This window comes from Oncorhynchus mykiss, chromosome 15 (assembly GCF_013265735.2).
Source record: "Oncorhynchus mykiss isolate Arlee chromosome 15, USDA_OmykA_1.1, whole genome shotgun sequence".
In the NCBI taxonomy this organism is placed as follows: Eukaryota; Metazoa; Chordata; class Actinopteri; order Salmoniformes; family Salmonidae; genus Oncorhynchus; species Oncorhynchus mykiss.
This window is the reverse complement of record NC_048579.1, coordinates 72,624,258-72,641,618: the sequence shown is the minus strand read 5'-3', so window position 1 is coordinate 72,641,618 and position 17,361 is coordinate 72,624,258. Positions and strand designations below refer to the sequence as shown.

The window sequence follows — 17,361 nt, the reverse complement described above, 5'->3', positions numbered from 1 at the left end:
CACTGTCGGCCCCACATGCTTCATAGTCCTGAAGAGCGACAGCCACTAGCACTGAAAAGCTAAGTGGTTAATGGACACTGACGTTGTCTTTCTATGGACAATAACATGCAGTAACACGTTCTATTCATGTAACGTTATATCCAGCCAGCCGTTTAGTGTGGAAAACTGCGCATTCATATAAAATACCTTTTAGCAACAACTTCATCTCCCCGTTCTCCTTCTTCATTATAGTAGTGACGTTACTCAGACTGCTGCTAATATTTCCAGGAGTACCATGGATTGGTTTATCTTTCTTCTTTTCCTTGAAATCCTTCTCTTTCTCTCGTTTTTCCTTGGGCTTTTTGGATGGTGGTTTGGTATGGGAGGCGAGGAAAGCGCTCTGCTTGAACACTGTGTGAATGGGAGGCTGGAGGGGCGCCGAGGGGTTGCTGCTCGCCTTGACGGGGCTGAAGCTCCATGTTGTCGGGTTGCCTGAACTCTGCTTCTGGTGCTGCTTCTCCACTGCGCCGCCACCTCCCCCTGCACCTCCTTCCCCATTTAGTTTCTTAGGTTTAAGGCTCTTCTCGTCGTTTCGGACTCGCTTGGGCGGCGGCGGGTGAATGTCCCGGGAAGACTGCGGCCGGGTGTCCGACGCTAGTTTCGGTTCTTTAGATTTGACGAGCGGGCTTTTGGTCGCTGCACCAAAGTGAATGAAGCTCAGTGACTCCGCCATCTTGGGGCTCTCTGTATTTACTCTCCCGACCGCTGTTTGTGCTAGGCAGGCATAGAGGGGCGGAGTCTGGTGACTAACTGACAGGCAGGCTAGGTTGGAGGTGGTGTCTGGAGTATAATGATTGGTGCGAGGAGAAATGGGACACATTACGCGGGAAACAGTCCGCAGAACACTCTTAACTCTGTGTAGAGGATACATAAAGCCCTTCTCATTATTTACAACACATTATGACATTACGCTTCATAACATTACAACATTAGCTAACCTAAGGTCATTTATTTACATCTGCTTATAGGGACCCCTTTATTAGTGTCTGATTTAATACCAAAAATAAATATATTATAGGCTCCTCTAAAATCTATTAATAAATATATTAAAACTGAGGTTCAGTTTAATAAATTAATAGCCCATTAGGCTTTCACAATCAATGTGCCAAGTTTTGTGCAATGTACAAGGAAAGTGTTCTGGTACTTGCGCTTGATCCTTCCGACATCGTGTGACCATCTGGTCCTTTGACCTGCGGCAGGTGGGCCAGGGTTAAGAGCGTTGGGCCAGGGTTCAGAGCGTTGGGCCAGGGTTAAGAGCGTTGGGCCAGGGTTCAGAGCGTTGGGCCAGGGTTCAGAGCGTTGGGCCAGGGTTCAGAGCGTTGGGCCAGGGTTAAGAGCGTTGGGCCAGGGTTAAGAGCGTTGGGCCAGGGTTCAGAGCGTTGGGCCAGGGTTCAGAGCGTTGGGCCAGGGTTCAGAGCGTTGGGCCAGGGTTCAGAGCGTTGGGCCAGGGTTCAGAGCGTTGGGCCAGGGTTCAGAGCGTTGGGCCAGGGTTCAGAGCGTTGGGCCAGGGTTCAGAGCGTTGGTCCAGGGTTCAGAGCGTTGGTCCAGGGTTCAGAGCGTTGGTCCAGGGTTCAGAGCGTTGGGCCAGGGTTAAGAGCGTTGGGCCAGGGTTAAGAGCGTTGGGCCGGGCCGGGCCAGGGTTAAGAGTGTTGGGCCAATAAGGTTGTGTATGTGTGTGACCCAGCCTGGGTGGATGGCAAATGGCCTGGGCAGAGAGAGAGAGAGAGCAGAGCAGAGCACCACTTCAACCCTGGCTGGCCCTGGGGCTTAGCTTTGGCTGACACACTTCTCACTGGTGCACTCATGTGGAGAGAGAGATGGGGGGACAGGAGTGGCTGTCTAGTGGTGCACTCACTGAGACAGAAAGACGTGCTCCTATAGGCCTAGCCAGACCTATTCACTGAGGTGGACTTCCAATGAGATCAAAGATATAAAACAGTACATCCTTGGGTCGGATAAACCTGCAACTTGGGCTCGGAACAACCTTACCTTCTGCTCAGACAGTCTTTTATTTAACAGTTGAAGTCCCATTGAGGTCAGAAGACCCCTCTCCTAAGGGAGATCTGACTGCATTTTTCCATTACAATAAAATCCCGTCTGTTACAGCCACAGATACCGTTTTAGTAAGCTACTGTGCAGAACCACCAGCTGTCTCTGTGTGAATGCTGTAATGTGGGGGTTTATAAATGCTTTTATCTATTGACAAACTCCAGGTGATGATTGAGGGTCTATTTAGTGCTGCTGGCCACAACACAGGCTCACCTGCTGTCTGCCGTTTACAGGTGCCAACTGTTCACAGAGAGGGAGGAAAATTGCTGTTTGACGATTCTCTCTGGATGTGTTCATTGTTGAGTATTTCTCTGTAAGTGCTCTCAGAGCAAATTATGAGTAAAAAAATGTTTTACCTTGATTTATCCAGGTTAGTCTTTGTGATTATAAAACATATGTTAAAAGAGACCCAGATGGCCCCAATGCTACATGCAATTACAATGTTACGAAGTATACACGGATAGAATGTTGTTCAGTGACCTTACTGGACGATCAAGGACATGTGCGCATCATGAAGCCATTCATGGTCATACTACATCGTCATTACAATATTTTAAAGTATCTACTAATGTGTGAAATGCCTACTTTGAGAGGTCGTGTTCAGTGACCTTATTGGATGGTTACCATGTAACCAGGTTTTCACCATGGTTACATGGTCAATCATAGATTACCTTAATCAGCCCCATGCAGGTTTGCTGAGGCCATTTATTTTCTCATGAGTTGACAGGAAACCAGAGCGTTTGCTCAATACTCATTCTGAAAACAGTACAGTCCTCCCCCTTGCCCCTCAGAGCAACAGACAGATAGTGAGAGATGACAGTCCAGAACAGCAAGCCACGCACTAGTATTACATAATCCCATTTGTGCTTTAAATCTGTCCGTGGCGTGCGTTAGCAATCTAAAAACAGCCTACGATAGAATATCTCAGACCAGCCAGGAAGTCCCTTCGCAATTATTTCAAGGTAAACCAAGTCATGCTATGCCACTGATGCAGAATAAAAATGTCCTTGCATTAGTCCCCTTTTCTGGTGACACCAACGCCAGTTCAACCACAGAGCGGGAGAACATAGAACATAGAACATTGAAACAGACGAATAGAATACTCGGAGATAATACCGGCCCTCCGTGTTCTGAATCACTTCTCACCAATCAGCTTCTCTGAAATCATGTGCGATTGCAGTCAGTGGCAGTCAAGACATCGCTGCATCGGTCCATTGCAATATATATATATACACAGGATACCCTGATCACAGAGATATGCGGCCTTGAGTTCAGCATGTCAGGGTGAAATATATGTCTGTACGGTTTATGTTCTGTTTAAGACGTACGAGTTGTAGAACCAGAGTTCAAACTGAAGCGGAGCAGCGCAGACAGACTGTGTGGTAACCAGGCACTGAAGTAGACACAAGTGGATGCTGTTACGGTCAGTCATGTCTGCAACATCCGTCTTCTCTTTGGAAACAGAAACACTACTCTGGCATTAAATAGGAATCCATCTTCATTGCCCAAGCAATAGGGAGGAGTTGGCACACCATGAACAACATAGGCTACATACAACAGCTGCTTGGACCATTCTACCACTGCCAGTCATCTGAAGTGTATTGGAACAAACCAAGGCTACTGCATATAACTCGCTATATGTTGGTATTCAAGATGAGGTTAATCAATAGATGCAAACTGATATTTTGATTAGCTATGTAGCTAAAGATACTGTACACCGTGTGTGTGTGTGTGTGTGTGTGTGTGTGTGTCTGTATCATTAAGCCACAAAGCACTTCCCAACTGTGTTATTCTCACCAGATCATGTTGAAGGATGCACCACCACCACTAGGTACACTTATTAATAAATCAATGCACAGCTCCGCTTTCTCAATAATTATCTGAGAGACTAGTCCAGGACCTGAGCCAGATGAGTGAAGAAGAGTGTTGGCCAGGACACAATTCATCCCAGGTGTAGATCTTTATTCATTAAACCGAGCTTCCTCAATGGGACCAGTAGCTTCCTCAATGGGACCAGTAGCTTCCTCAATGGGACCAGTAGCTTCCTCAATGGGACCAGTAGCTTCGGAAATGAAACGTGTAGGTAATGTAATTGGAACACGTGAGCCCAAAACATACCAGAGACCTGCCCCCCATAGAAGTGTGTGTCGGTGTCAGTATGACAAGCCTCATCAATAACTCATCCACCTGTAGTCACAGGGAGGAAGTGTGTGTCTGTGTCAGTATGACAAGCCTCATCAATAACTCCACCTGTAGTCACAGGGAGGAAGTGTGTGTCGGTGTCAGTATGACAAGCCTCATCAATAACTCATCCACCTGTAGTCACAGGGAGGAAGTGTGTGTCTGTGTCAGTATGACAATCCTCATTAATAACTCCACCTGTAGTCACAGGGAGGAAGTGTGTGTCAGTCACAGGGAGGAAATGTGTGTCTGTATGACAAGCCTCATTAATAACTCCACCTGTAGTCACAGGGAGGAAGTGTGTGTCAGTCACAGGGAGGAAGTGTATGTTGGTGTCTGTGTGACAAGCCTCATTAATAACTCCACCTGTAGTCACAGGGAGGAAGTGTGTGTCAGTCACAGGGAGGAAGTGTATGTCGGTGTCTGTGTGACAAGCCTCATTAATAACTCCACCTGTAGTCACAGGGAGGAAGTGTGTGTCAGTGTGACAAGCCTCATCAATAACTCCTCCACCTGTAGTCACAGGGAGGAAGTGTGTGTCAGTGTGACAAGCCTCATCAATAACTCCTCCTGCAGTCACAGGGAGGAAGTGTGTGTCAGTATGACAAGCCTCATCAATAACTCCTCCTGCAGTCACAGGGAGGAAGTGTGTGTCAGTGTGACAAGCCTCATCAATAACTCCTCCTGCAGTCACAGGGAGGAAGTGTGTGTCAGTGTGACAAGCCTCATTAATAACTCCTCCTGCAGTCACAGGGAGGAAGTGTGTGTCAGTATGACAAGCCTCATCAATAACTCCACCTGTAGTCACAGGGAGGAAGTGTGTGACAGTGTGACAAGCCTCATCAATAACTCCTCCTGCAGTCACAGGGAGGAAGTGTGTGTCAGTGTGACAAGCCTCATCAATAACTCCACCTGTAGTCACAGGGAGGAAGTGTGTGACAGTGTGACAAGCCTCATCAATAACTCCTCCTGCAGTCACAGGGAGGAAGTGTGTGTCAGTGTGACAAGCCTCATCAATAACTCCTCCTGCAGTCACAGGGAGGAAGTGTGTGTCAGTGTGACAAGCCTCATCAATAACTCCACCTGCAGTCACAGGGAGGAAGTGTGTCAAACATGCGGTGGAAACCCCCAGGTGTGTGGGAACTCATTTCATTGAAAACATACTAAAACCCGTCCAATTGAAGTGTGTGTCATGCATCATATGTGCCAACCTACAGTGAGAAAATGTGTCACATTAGAACAGATGAAGGATAAAACCCAGGTGGAAGTGGACCTTATATGGAACCGTGTGTGTGTGTGTGTGTGTGTGTGTGTGTGTGTGTGTGTGTGTGTGTGTGTGTGTGTGTGTGTAAAACCCCAGGTTGATGGAGAACTCTAGCTGAGCTCACTTCCTGCCAAGTCCCAAGTTAGTGAATGTACTCATCCCTCTGGACACCTACAGCATGATCACACACACACAGAATTCCCCCCCACACACGGTGTCTCTCATTCCTCTGGGTTGCAGTCAGTCTCACATACACTAGGCCTGTATGTGTCTGTGTGGTTTGTTCTTTATGGTCTCAGTCGATCATAAAGCTCATGTTTGATCACTAGGGAGGAGGACTCCACGTCCTCATCCACCTCCCCTCCCCCCAGGGGCAGGGAGTTTAACAACACACACACATAATTCCCCCCCACACACACACCCACACAGAGAGAGAGAGAATCCCCACACCCACAGAGAAAGAGAGAGAGAGAGAATCCACACACCCACAGAGAGAGAGAATCCACACACAGAGAGAATACACACACACAGAGAGAGAGAATCCACACACACAGAGAGAGAGAATCCACATACCCACAGAGAGAGAGAATCCACATACCCACAGAGAGAGAATCCCCACACACAGAGAGAGAATCCCCACACACACAGAGAGAGAATCCCCACACACACAGAGAGAGAATCCCCACACACACAGAGAGAGAATCCCCACACACAGAGAGAGAGAGAGAGAATCCCCACACACAGAGAGAGAGAGAATCCACATACCCACAGAGAGAGAGAATCCCCACACACACAGAGAGAGAGAGAATCCCCACACACAGAGAGAGAGAGAATCCACATACCCACAGAGAGAGAGAATCCCCACACCCACAGAGAGAGAGAATCCCCACACACAGAGAGAGAGAGAATCCCCACACACAGAGAGAGAGAATCCCCACACACAGAGAGAGAGAGAGAGAATCCACATACCCACAGAGAGAGAGAATCCCCACACACAGAGAGCGAATCCCCACACACAGAGAGAGAGAGAATCCACATACCCACAGAGAGAGAGAGAATCCCCACACCCACAGAGGGAATCCCCACACCCACAGAGAGAGAGAATCCCCACACACACACAGGAAGCCCCAGCGCTACTCCCCCAGCCCCTCTAGAGACTTTAAAAACAGTGTAGGAAAACAAGGAAGCATGTTCTACTTGATGTCTTTAGTCTTTACTGACGGGTCCATTGATTTCTGCAACATACAAACAGGTCTGTGTTGTGTGGGAGGAGGAGGGGTGTCAGAGAGGGTCTGTGACGCAAAAAGGCACCATGTTCCCTATATAGTGCACTACTTTTAACCAGAGCCCCCATAGTCTGAGACCAGAGTCTGGTCTGTTCAAAAGTAGTGGACTATATAGGGAATATGGTGCCATTTGGGATGCAAGCAGTCTCTAAGAGGAGTGGACCAACCAACACGGCTGAGCATGTCGCTACACGTGCTCCAGCTGCTGCTGCTGATGATGGGAGAGGGGGGGGGGGGGGGGGGGGCAGCACTCTCCGAAAGGCACAGGCGGGCTCCAAAACGAATACCAGTGGTAGCAGTTAGGGTCCAAGGGAATTCAACTCCAGGCCTGGAACGACAAAGTACTCCTGGTTTAGTCCATTGATTGATTGAATCATGTCTCTGATTGGACAGAGAGTCTAATCATCTGGCGATGTCATCACCGGGTTTTAATTAGTCTGATTAGAAGGAGCGAGAGAGAAAGCGACCCAGGAGACTTGCAGTCCTCCCGGACTGGAGTGGACTGTCCCTGTTGTAGCAGGGCAGAAACTGAAGAGAGGAGAAACAGCATATACAAAAATATCCTTTAGAATAGAATTTACAAAAAGAGCGATTATTATTACACAATCTTGAGCCCGTTTGCCATCTCAGCAAGAGGACGGCGCTATGCCAGGTCCAGCTGATTCAAAACCTTTACACGTCATTAGAACAAAACCCTGCAATATTTGCTAGAACAAGAGGGCAAAACATTTACAGTAGGAGGAACATTGGGGAGAGGGAGGGGTGTCATGGACAGACTAGTTACATCTTCTGTTAATACGAATATTTAGAGAGAGCACATTAAATATTATATACCTAGTTGCCCTGTACATATAGAAAACAATGCATATATAGCTATCGAGAAGTTAGCACAAAAAAATGAATCAAAATAATATAACAGTAGTCCTCTGTCCCTAGTGATACACGTCTTCTTCTGTAATGTCTTAATACAAGTCTAAAAGTACAGAAGATAAGAAAGTCAAGTATTTCTCTGGAATAGAAAACTAAACCAAAAGATGAATCGGGATCCAAATGTGACGGATTGTTTCGGACTAAGAGTCAAATCCTCACTTGCACTTAAGACAAATTCTCTCCCATTCACATCTTCATGACTAAGTGAAAATTCAACTTAAGTGGAAGTTAGGATTTGCCCCCAAAAGGGAATAAGGCAGGTTTGTATGGTCCCAGCAGAGAAGGAGATAAGATAATTGTACATCCCAAATGACACACTATTCCCTAAGTAGTGCACTACTTTTGACCAGAGCCCTATGGTCCCTGGTCAAAAGTAGTGCACTATATAGGGAATGGAGTCCCATTTGGGAAACACTTAATAGCACCAGCACACAGACAGGCCCTGGCAACTGGCACAAGTACAGCAGAAAGATGTACCGTTGCATCCTGGGTAGATTATCTAAATTGCTTTGCAGATTGTGTTTTAGGCTTGGTCTCAAATGGCACCCTGTTACCTACATGTACAAGACTCTGGCCAAATACACAGTGCACTATATAGGGAATAGGGTGCCATTTCACATCTGCCCTATTAGTTAGGAAAAGGTGTCAGTGTCCAAGGATGGGACAGCACCCAGTCATCTCCTTCATACACAGTGGCCCTTGTAAGAGACAAAGTGAAGATCAAGGAGGATTTGGAGGGTGGAGGAGGGCAGTGAAGGGGGCTATAGGTAGAAGCCATGATCATGTCCACTGTGTAGGGGGGTCCCTGGGGCCTTTGGGTTGTGTGCAGCGGTTACCGTATCCTGGAAGACAAGAGAAGAACAGTGTTGTGATTAAAGCGTTTGGGACTTTCAGGCCCACGTCACCTGACCAGGAAACAATCTGCTTCTTGGTTGTGGTTATATGTTATGACTAGAAACCAGCGTTTTCCTGGTCAGGAACAACTCAGGTTCTTGGTTGTGGTTATATGTTATGACTAGAAACCAGCGTTTTCCTGGTCAGGAACAACTCAGGTTCTTGGTTGTGGTTATATGTTATGACTAGAAACCAGCGTTTTCCTGGTCAGGAACAACTCAGGTTCTTGGTTGTGGTTATATGTTATGACTAGAAACCAGCGTTTTCCTGGTCAGGAACAACTCAGGTTCTTGGTTGTGGTTATATGTTATGACTAGAAACCAGCGTTTTCCTGGTCAGGAACAACTCAGGTTCTTGGTTGTGGTTATATGTTATGACTAGAAACCAGCGTTTTCCTGGTCAGGAACAACTCAGGTTCTTGGTTGTGGTTATATGTTATGACTAGAAACCAGCGTTTTCCTGGTCAGGAACAACTCAGGTTCTTGGTTGTGGTTATATGTTAGGACTAGAAACCAGCGTTTTCCTGGTCAGGAACAACTCAGGTTCTTGGTTGTGGTTATATGTTATGACTAGAAACCAGCGTTTTCCTGGTCAGGAACAACTCAGGTTCTTGGCTGTGGTTATATGTTATGACTAGAAACCAGCGTTTTCCTGGTCAGGAACAACTCAGGTTCTTGGCTGTGGTTATATGTTATGACTAGAAACCAGCGTTTTCCTGGTCAGGAACAACTCAGGTTCTTGGCTGTGGTTATATGTTATGACTAGAAACCAGCGTTTTCCTGGTCAGGAACAACTCAGGTTCTTGGTTGTGGTTATATGTTATGACTAGAAACCAGCGTTTTCCTGGTCAGGAACAACTCAGGTTCTTGGTTGTGGTTATATGTTATGACTAGAAACCAGCGTTTTCCTGGTCAGGAACAACTCAGGTTCTTGGTTGTGGTTATATGTTATGACTAGAAACCAGCGTTTTCCTGGTCAGGAACAACTCAGGTTCTTGGTTGTGGTTATATGTTATGACTAGAAACCAGCGTTTTCCTGGTCAGGAACAACTCAGGGCCCTAGTTATAGTAAACAACTATAGACACAACATGACCATATTTACTATCACTTTCCCTCCTTCTCCTCCTCCTCTCACTCACCCATCTCTGAGGAAGCCTTGCTCTCTGCTGTGCTGTCTGCTACTGTGATGTTGGCAGGTGATGTTTCCACTCCTGCTGCATCTGAAATCTTCTTACTCCTCTCTCCTGACGGTTCTAGGACAAACACACACAGTGTCAGGTTTCTCTGTCACGCAGTACCACACACACAGTGTCAGGTTTCCCTATCACGCAGTAACACACACCGTAGCACACACACACAGCTGTTCCTTTAATAAATGCCTACAGTCTTATCATTTCAGGGTCATTTGTGGAACAGTGTACACCTCCAGCAGACTAACTAGGAAACCTAATAAAACCAAGCAGGCTAAAAGATAAGCTTGGAGAAGTGTCAGATGAATACTACATTGGTAATTAGGTTACGCAGACAGACTGCCTCTCTGCTCCCGACTCCAGACCTGACAAAACTCCTTCCAGACCAGACAGACCTTCAGACCAGACAGAACTCCAGACCAGACAGAACTCCAGACCAGACAGACAGACAAAACTCCAGACCAGACAGACAAAACTCCTTCCAGACCAGACAAAACTCCTTCCAGACCAGACAAAACTCATTCCAGACCAGCCAGACAGACAAAACTCATTCCAGACCAGCCAGACAGACAAAACTCCTTCCAGACCAGACAAAACTCCTTCCAGACCAGACAGACAGACAAAACTCCTTCCAGACCAGACAAAACTCCTTCCAGACCAGACAAAACTCCTTCCAGACCAGACAAAACTCCTTCCAGACCAGACAAAACTCCTTCCAGACCAGACAAAACTCCTTCCAGACCAGACAAAACTCCTTCCAGACCAGACAAAACTCCTTCCAGACCAGACAAAACTCCTTCCAGACCAGACAAAACTCCTTCCAGACCAGACAAAACTCCTTCCAGACCAGACAAAACTCCTTCCAGACCAGACAAAACTCCTTCCAGACCAGACAAAACTCCTTCCAGACCAGACAAAACTCCTTCCAGACCAGACAAAACTCCTTCCAGACCAGACAAAACTCCTTCCAGACCAGACAAAACTCCTTCCAGACCAGACAGAACTCCTTCCAGACCAGACAGAACTCCTTCCAGACAGAACTCCAGACCAGACAGAACTCCAGACCAGACAGAACTCCAGACCAGACAGAACTCCAGACCAGACAGAACTCCAGACCAGACCTTTTAGATCATTTAATGACATCAATGATTAATTTTCATGGAGATCTGTGCAGAACAGAGTGATGTTTTACAGCCAAACCCCTGCTCTCTCCTAATCACCCATCTGAACATCAGAACAGGGTGATGTTTTACAGCCAAACCCCTGCTCTCTCCTAATCACCCATCTGAACATCAGAACAAAGTGATGTTTTACAGCCAAACCCCTGCTCTCTCCTAATCACCCATCTGAACATCAGAACAGGGTGATGTTTTACAGCCAAACCCCTGCTCTCTCCTAATCACCCATCTGAACATCAGAACAGGGTGATGTTTTACAGCCAAACCCCTGCTCTCTCCTAATCACCCATCTGAACATCAGAACAGAGTGATGTTTTACAGCCAAACCCCTGCTCTCTCCTAATCACCCATCTGAACATCAGAACAGGGTGATGTTTTACAGCCAAACCCCTGCTCTCTCCTAATCACCCATCTGAACATCAGAACAGGGTGATGTTTTACAGCCAAACCCCTGCTCTCTCCTAATCACCCATCTGAACATCAGAACAGAGTGATGTTTTACAGCCAAACCCCTGCTCTCTCCTAATCACCCATCTGAACATCAGAACAGAGTGATGTTTTACAGCCAAACCCCTGCTCTCTCCTAATCACCCATCTGAACAGGGTGATGTTTTACAGCCAAACCCCTGCTCTCTCCTAATCACCCATCTGAACATCAGAACAGAGTGATGTTTTACAGCCAAACCCCTGCTCTCTCCTAATCACCCATCTGAGAGGGAGGGACAAAACCACATCTGAGACTGACTGAGGCCCAAATGGTACTCTATCCCCTTCATAGTGCACTACTTTGGACCAGGGCCCATGCACTGTATAGGGAATAGGGTTCCATTTGGGATGCATCCTAGGGTTTATGTTGGGTAATGAGACCCTCCCCCCTCAAGCCATCAGAGGCAGCATGGGCAGCCAATCATTTAGCCTAAACACTGAAGAGATGAGCCACCTACCTCTCTCTGTTATCTGTGCCTGTGTACTCCTCTGCTCCTGTGGAGAGAGACGGAGGACACAGATTAATAACAGGGCTGAAGAAGAGATGAGGGAGGAGAGAGACTGAGGACACAGATTAATAACAGGGCTGAAGAAGAGATGATGGAGGAGAGACGGAGGACACAGATTAATAACAGGGCTGAAGAAGAGATGATGGAGGAGAGACGGAGGACAGATTAATAACAGGGCTGAAGAAGAGATGATGGGGGAGAGACGGAGGACACAGATTAATAACAGGGCTGAAGAAGAGATGGAGGAGAGACGGAGGACACAGATTAATAACAGGGCTGAAGAAGAGATGATGGAGGAGAGACGGAGGACACAGATTAATAACAGGGCTGAAGAAGAGATGATGGAGGAGAGACGGAGGACACAGATTAATAACAGGGCAGAAGAAGAGATGGAGGAGAGACGGAGGACACAGATTAATAACAGGGCTGAAGAAGAGATGATGGAGGAGAGACGGAGGACACAGATTAATAACAGGGCTGAAGAAGAGATGATGGAGGAGAGACGGAGGACACAGATTAATAACAGGGCTGAAGAAGAGATGATGATGGAGGAGAGAGACGGAGGACACAGATTAATAACAGGGCTGAAGAAGAGATGATGATGGAGGAGAGAGACGGAGGACACAGATTAATAACAGGGCTGAAGAAGAGATGATGATGGAGAGACGGAGGACACAGATTAATAACAGGGCTGAAGAAGAGAGGATGATGGAGGAGAGAGACGGAGGACACAGATTAATAACAGGGCTGAAGAAGAGATGATGGTGGAGAGAGACGGAGGACACAGATTAATAACAGGGCTGAAGAAGAGATGGAGGAGAGACAGGGCCTCCATCTCTTCTTCAGCCCTGTTATTAATCTGTGTCCTCCGTCTCTCCTCCATCATCATCTCTTCTTCTGCCCTGTTATTAATCTGTGTCCTCCGTCTCTCCTCCATCTCTTCTTCAGCCGTTATTATCTCAACGGAACATATAAAGCAGTTGTTCCTGTCTAGAACCAACACACCCCAACCCATCATCAAGCCCTTAATGACTTGAATCAGGTCTGCTAGTACTGGGCTGGAACTAAACCCTGCACACCCCGTGGGTCCCCAGAAGCAGGACTGGAGAACAGACGTCTAGAGGTTTGTTTCTATAAAGCTGGTGAGAATGGTGTTCACCTGAGGAAAACCTGCTCCTTTTCCTGACTGGTTCTCTGAGATACTCCAGTCTGATGGTCCTGGTGCCTTCAACTCTGATGGGTCTGGAGATGGACAGAGGGAGAGAGAGATAGAGGGAGAGAAAGTAAAAGACGAGAGAGAGAGACTTCCATAGAGAGACTCCGTAGCTCTATATATTTGGGAGCCTCTAAGTGCCAGGCTTCTAGGCTGCGGACACAAGAGCATGTCTGTCATGTCTGGCCACGAGACGTCTCTTTTCAACAGCCTTTATGTACCACTGACTTCCTCATTCATTCCATTGTAGCTGTTCTTACATGCTGGAGGTCATTTAAGCTCCAAATACGACTGTTCCGTCGACCAACCCCTGTCTGTCTCCTCAGCTCTTAATGGTTGACCCTGCCCTTCCTGTCTTCATTGTGTGTTTAAGACTAGTTGTAAACGTATATATGCTGTCTTGTGATCTTTTTATTTTATTGTTATATTAACGTTGACCTGCATGTTGGAGTTTGGACCGTGTGCATGTGACTAATAAACTCTCATTTGATAAATGTCATGAACACACACCAACACACAATCTAATGAGAGCATGTTCATTCCAGAGAACGTTAACTCTGCCTTCCATCCCTGTCTCGCTCCATCCACTCATCCTCCCTCCCTTCACAGCAGCACAGGTCTGAGGCTGCCCTCCATCCCTGTCTCGCTCCATCCATTCATCCTCCCTCCCTTCACAGCAGCACAGGTCTGAGGCTGCCCTCCATCCCTGTCTCACTCCATCCATTCATCCTCCCTCCCTTAACAGCAGCAGAGGGCTGAGGCTGCCCTCCATCCCTGTCTCACTCCATCCATTCATCCTCCCTCCCTTCACAGCAGCACAGGGCTGAGGCTGCCCTCCATCCCTGTCTCACTCCATCCATTCATCCTCCCTCCCTTCACAGCAGCACAGGTCTGAGGCTGCCCTCCATCCCTGTCTCGCTCCATCCATTCATCCTCCCTCCCTTCACAGCAGCACAGGTCTGAGGCTGCCCTCCATCCCTGTCTCACTCCATCCATTCATCCTCCCTCCCTTCACAGCAGCACAGGGCTGAGGCTGCCCTCCATCCCTGTCTCGCTCCATCCACTCATCCTCCCTCCCTTCACAGCAGCACAGGTCTGAGGCTGCCCTCCATCCCTCTCTCGCTCCATCCATTCATCCTCCCTCCCTTCACAGCAGCACAGGTCTGAGGCTGCCCTCCATCCCTGTCTCGCTCCATCCATTCATCCTCCCTCCCTTCACAGCAGCAGAGGGCTGAGGCTGCCCTGCAGGCAAGGGGTTCATTACAGTTAAACGAGGAGGGGGATTCAGAGAGGAACCATTAGCGGCCAGTGAGGGGTGGGACTCTGGTTTGAGCGGAGCGGGGTTATTTGACATAGCCCTGCTGGCACAAAAAGATCCTTAACCAACTCAGAAGCTAATTTGATGAACAATATTTGTGCCACCTTGGTAATTGTGGCGCTGCATTATCATCAACAAACAAAAACAAACTTGCGAAATGAGAACCAGTCAGTAGCCCTGCTGCCTGTGGTAACGATAACGCAGCTATGATGACAAGTTGTAGCTGGGGAAACGTCCATAAGCATTAACCCCTCAGAGCTGGACCCAGTTGGACTCTGCTTGTAATGATCTCTAAAATTAATTATCTGGCGGTCCTGCAACGTCTGCCCTTGGGCCTAATGACATCATTAGGCCTTGGGCCTAGTATCAATGTCAGTCAGGTACTGCTGCTGGGGATATCAGACGTAGGACCAGGAGTTTTTCAGACCATCTGAGCTGATCTGTTAAAACTCAGGGCCCTAGTTGTACTTGTAGACTATACCTGGGGCCTGAAGTACTTCCTGGTCTGGTCACATGGTGAGGAAAACCTCCTGGCCCTATGTACATCCCTAATAGAAGTTGAGTGGTGTGATGATGTAACACTAAGGCAGCCAATCAGTTGGTGTGATGTTGTAACACTAAGGCAGCCAATCAGTTGGTGTGATGTTGTAACACTAAGGCAGCCAATCAGTTGGTGTGATGTTGTAACACTAAGGCAGCCAATCAGTTGGTGTGATGATGTAACACTAAGGCAGCCAATCAGTTGGTGTGATGTTGTAACACTAAGGCAGCCAATCAGTTGGTGTGATGTTGTAACACTAAGGCAGCCAATCAGTTGGTGTGATGTTGTAACACTAAGGCAGCCAATCAGTTGGTGTGATGATGTAACACTAAGGCAGCCAATCAGTTGGTGTGATGTTGTAACACTAAGGAGTTGGTGTGACGTTGTAACACTAAGGAGTTGTAACACTAAGGAGTTGTAACACTAAGGAGTTGTAACACTAAGGAGTTGTAACACTAAGGAGTTGGAACACTAAGGAGTTGATTTGGGCAACCTCAAGGCTTTTTTATTTTAATTTAACTAGGCAGGTCCGTTAAGAGCAAATTCTTATTTACCCTGGCCAAACCCTAACCCGGCCAAACCCTAACCCTGGCCAAACCCTAACCCTGGCCAAACCCTAACCCGGCCAAACCCTAACCCTGGCCAAACCCTAACCCTGGCCAAACCCTAACCCTGGCCAAACCCTAACCCGGGCCAAACCCTAACCCTGGCCAAACCCTAACCCGGTCGACGCTGGGCCAATTGTGCGCTGCCCGATGGGACTCCCAATCACGGCCGGTTGTGATACAGCCTGGAATGCCCGAAGGTGCAGGTTTTTGTTCCAGCACAGGTCTAAAAACACTCAATTCCCCTTTTCACAATTTAAATAGGAGACTATGGTTAGTTGATCATTTTAATCAGATGTGTTAACTTACAGTTGGGATGGAACAAAAGCCTGCAACACATTGGCTCTCCAGGATGTTGGAAATTGCAGACCCTCCCTTGTCTGTCGTCTCATGATGCCAGACATCTTACTACAACCTCACCATTCCTGATGTATGAGACCAAGACTGGGAGATCAAGATGATCCCTGTCTCGGACCGTTAAAACACACCTGTGGCCAAAATGAAGGACTCTGGGGTTCTCTCAGGTAGAGGGGGAGGGGAATCTTCACTCTGGTCACTGTCTGGGTCAGAGGTCAGAGTACAGCAGGGGTTATTACCAGGGGTCAAAGGTCAAATTGACGGCCAATCAACAATCAAACGACAGCGAGAAACAGGTACATCTGAAATGGTGCCCTATTCCTAATGATTAAGTACACTACTTTTAGCCAGAGCCCTAGGTGAAGTAGTGCACTACTTTTAGCCAGAGCCCTAGGTGAAGTAGTGCACTACTTTTAGCCAGAGCCCTAGGTGAAGTAGTGCACTACTTTTAGCCAGAGCCCTAGGTGAAGTAGTGCACTACTTTTAGCCAGAGCCCTAGGTGAAGTAGTGCACTACTTTTAGCCAGAGCCCTAGGTGAAGTAGTGCACTACTTTTAGCCAGAACCCTAGGTGAAGTAGTGCACTACTTTTAGCCAGAGCCCTAGGTGAAGTAGTGTAGTGTAAAGACAAAGGTACCATTTCAGATGCAGCCAGAGAGACAAGCTCAGAATACATCCTCCCAGATTCAGAGCCATAACCACCCCAAGACAACACGCCACAAAGCCAAGCAGAGCCAGAATCAACACCAAACCATTCAATCATTCCCATCAAATCACAGCTGTTTCAATCACAAGCGAAGAGATCATACAATCAGAGATCAGGTGATTTTGAGATCATGATTAGGATATCGCTCGATTCCCATCAGCTGCCTTTGATCAAAATCCCATCTCTGGGCAGTTAAGTGATTGTCAGGCCATTGTGTGTAGCGTGGCAGTATAGGAGGCTTTACACCCGTGCACACGGTTGGTTGGTACACATGCACTGTTCCCTCCCCACACAAATCCATCCCAGCCACCCACCTTTCCAGGGCCCACTGAAACATCTCCTGGTGCTTGGCCTCACACACACACACACACACACACACACACAAACTGCCTGCTCAGTCTGCCTCAACTCATCCAAGCCTGACATCTCACATGCTCACAGCACTCTCCTCTCCATCCCTTCCCTTCCCCACTATCTCCATCCTTCCATCTCCACTGAGGAGTCTTTCCACATCAACTATCCTCCCAGACACTGTTTTCTTCCTCACTCAGACCCAGCCTAACACTACTCTGACAAAGGGCAGAGGGAAACACAAGCAGAAAAAGCAACATCTCTCC

The 17,361-nt window shown here is 47.6% G+C and overlaps 1 protein-coding gene across 5 annotated transcripts in view; it reads right to left on the bottom strand.

Annotated features, from left to right (window-relative positions):
* Window positions 1–17,361, bottom strand: part of LOC110515111 — a 183,354-nt gene that overhangs the window by 92,852 nt on the left and 73,141 nt on the right. For 3 of the 5 annotated variants that reach the window (XM_036945281.1, XM_036945282.1, XM_036945285.1), the window contains 5 exons: window positions 16,172–16,243; window positions 13,166–13,248; window positions 11,956–11,992; window positions 9,783–9,896; window positions 8,586–8,591 (listed from right to left, as the gene is read on the bottom strand). In XM_036945281.1, the coding sequence (XP_036801176.1) occupies window positions 8,586–8,591; window positions 9,783–9,896; window positions 11,956–11,992; window positions 13,166–13,248; window positions 16,172–16,243 (312 nt within the window). Of the gene's footprint in view, window positions 1–8,585; window positions 8,592–9,782; window positions 9,897–11,955; window positions 11,993–13,165; window positions 13,255–16,171; window positions 16,244–17,361 lie in introns of all 5 variants that reach the window. The other 2 variants (XM_036945283.1, XM_036945284.1) reach the window with 2 other exon arrangements.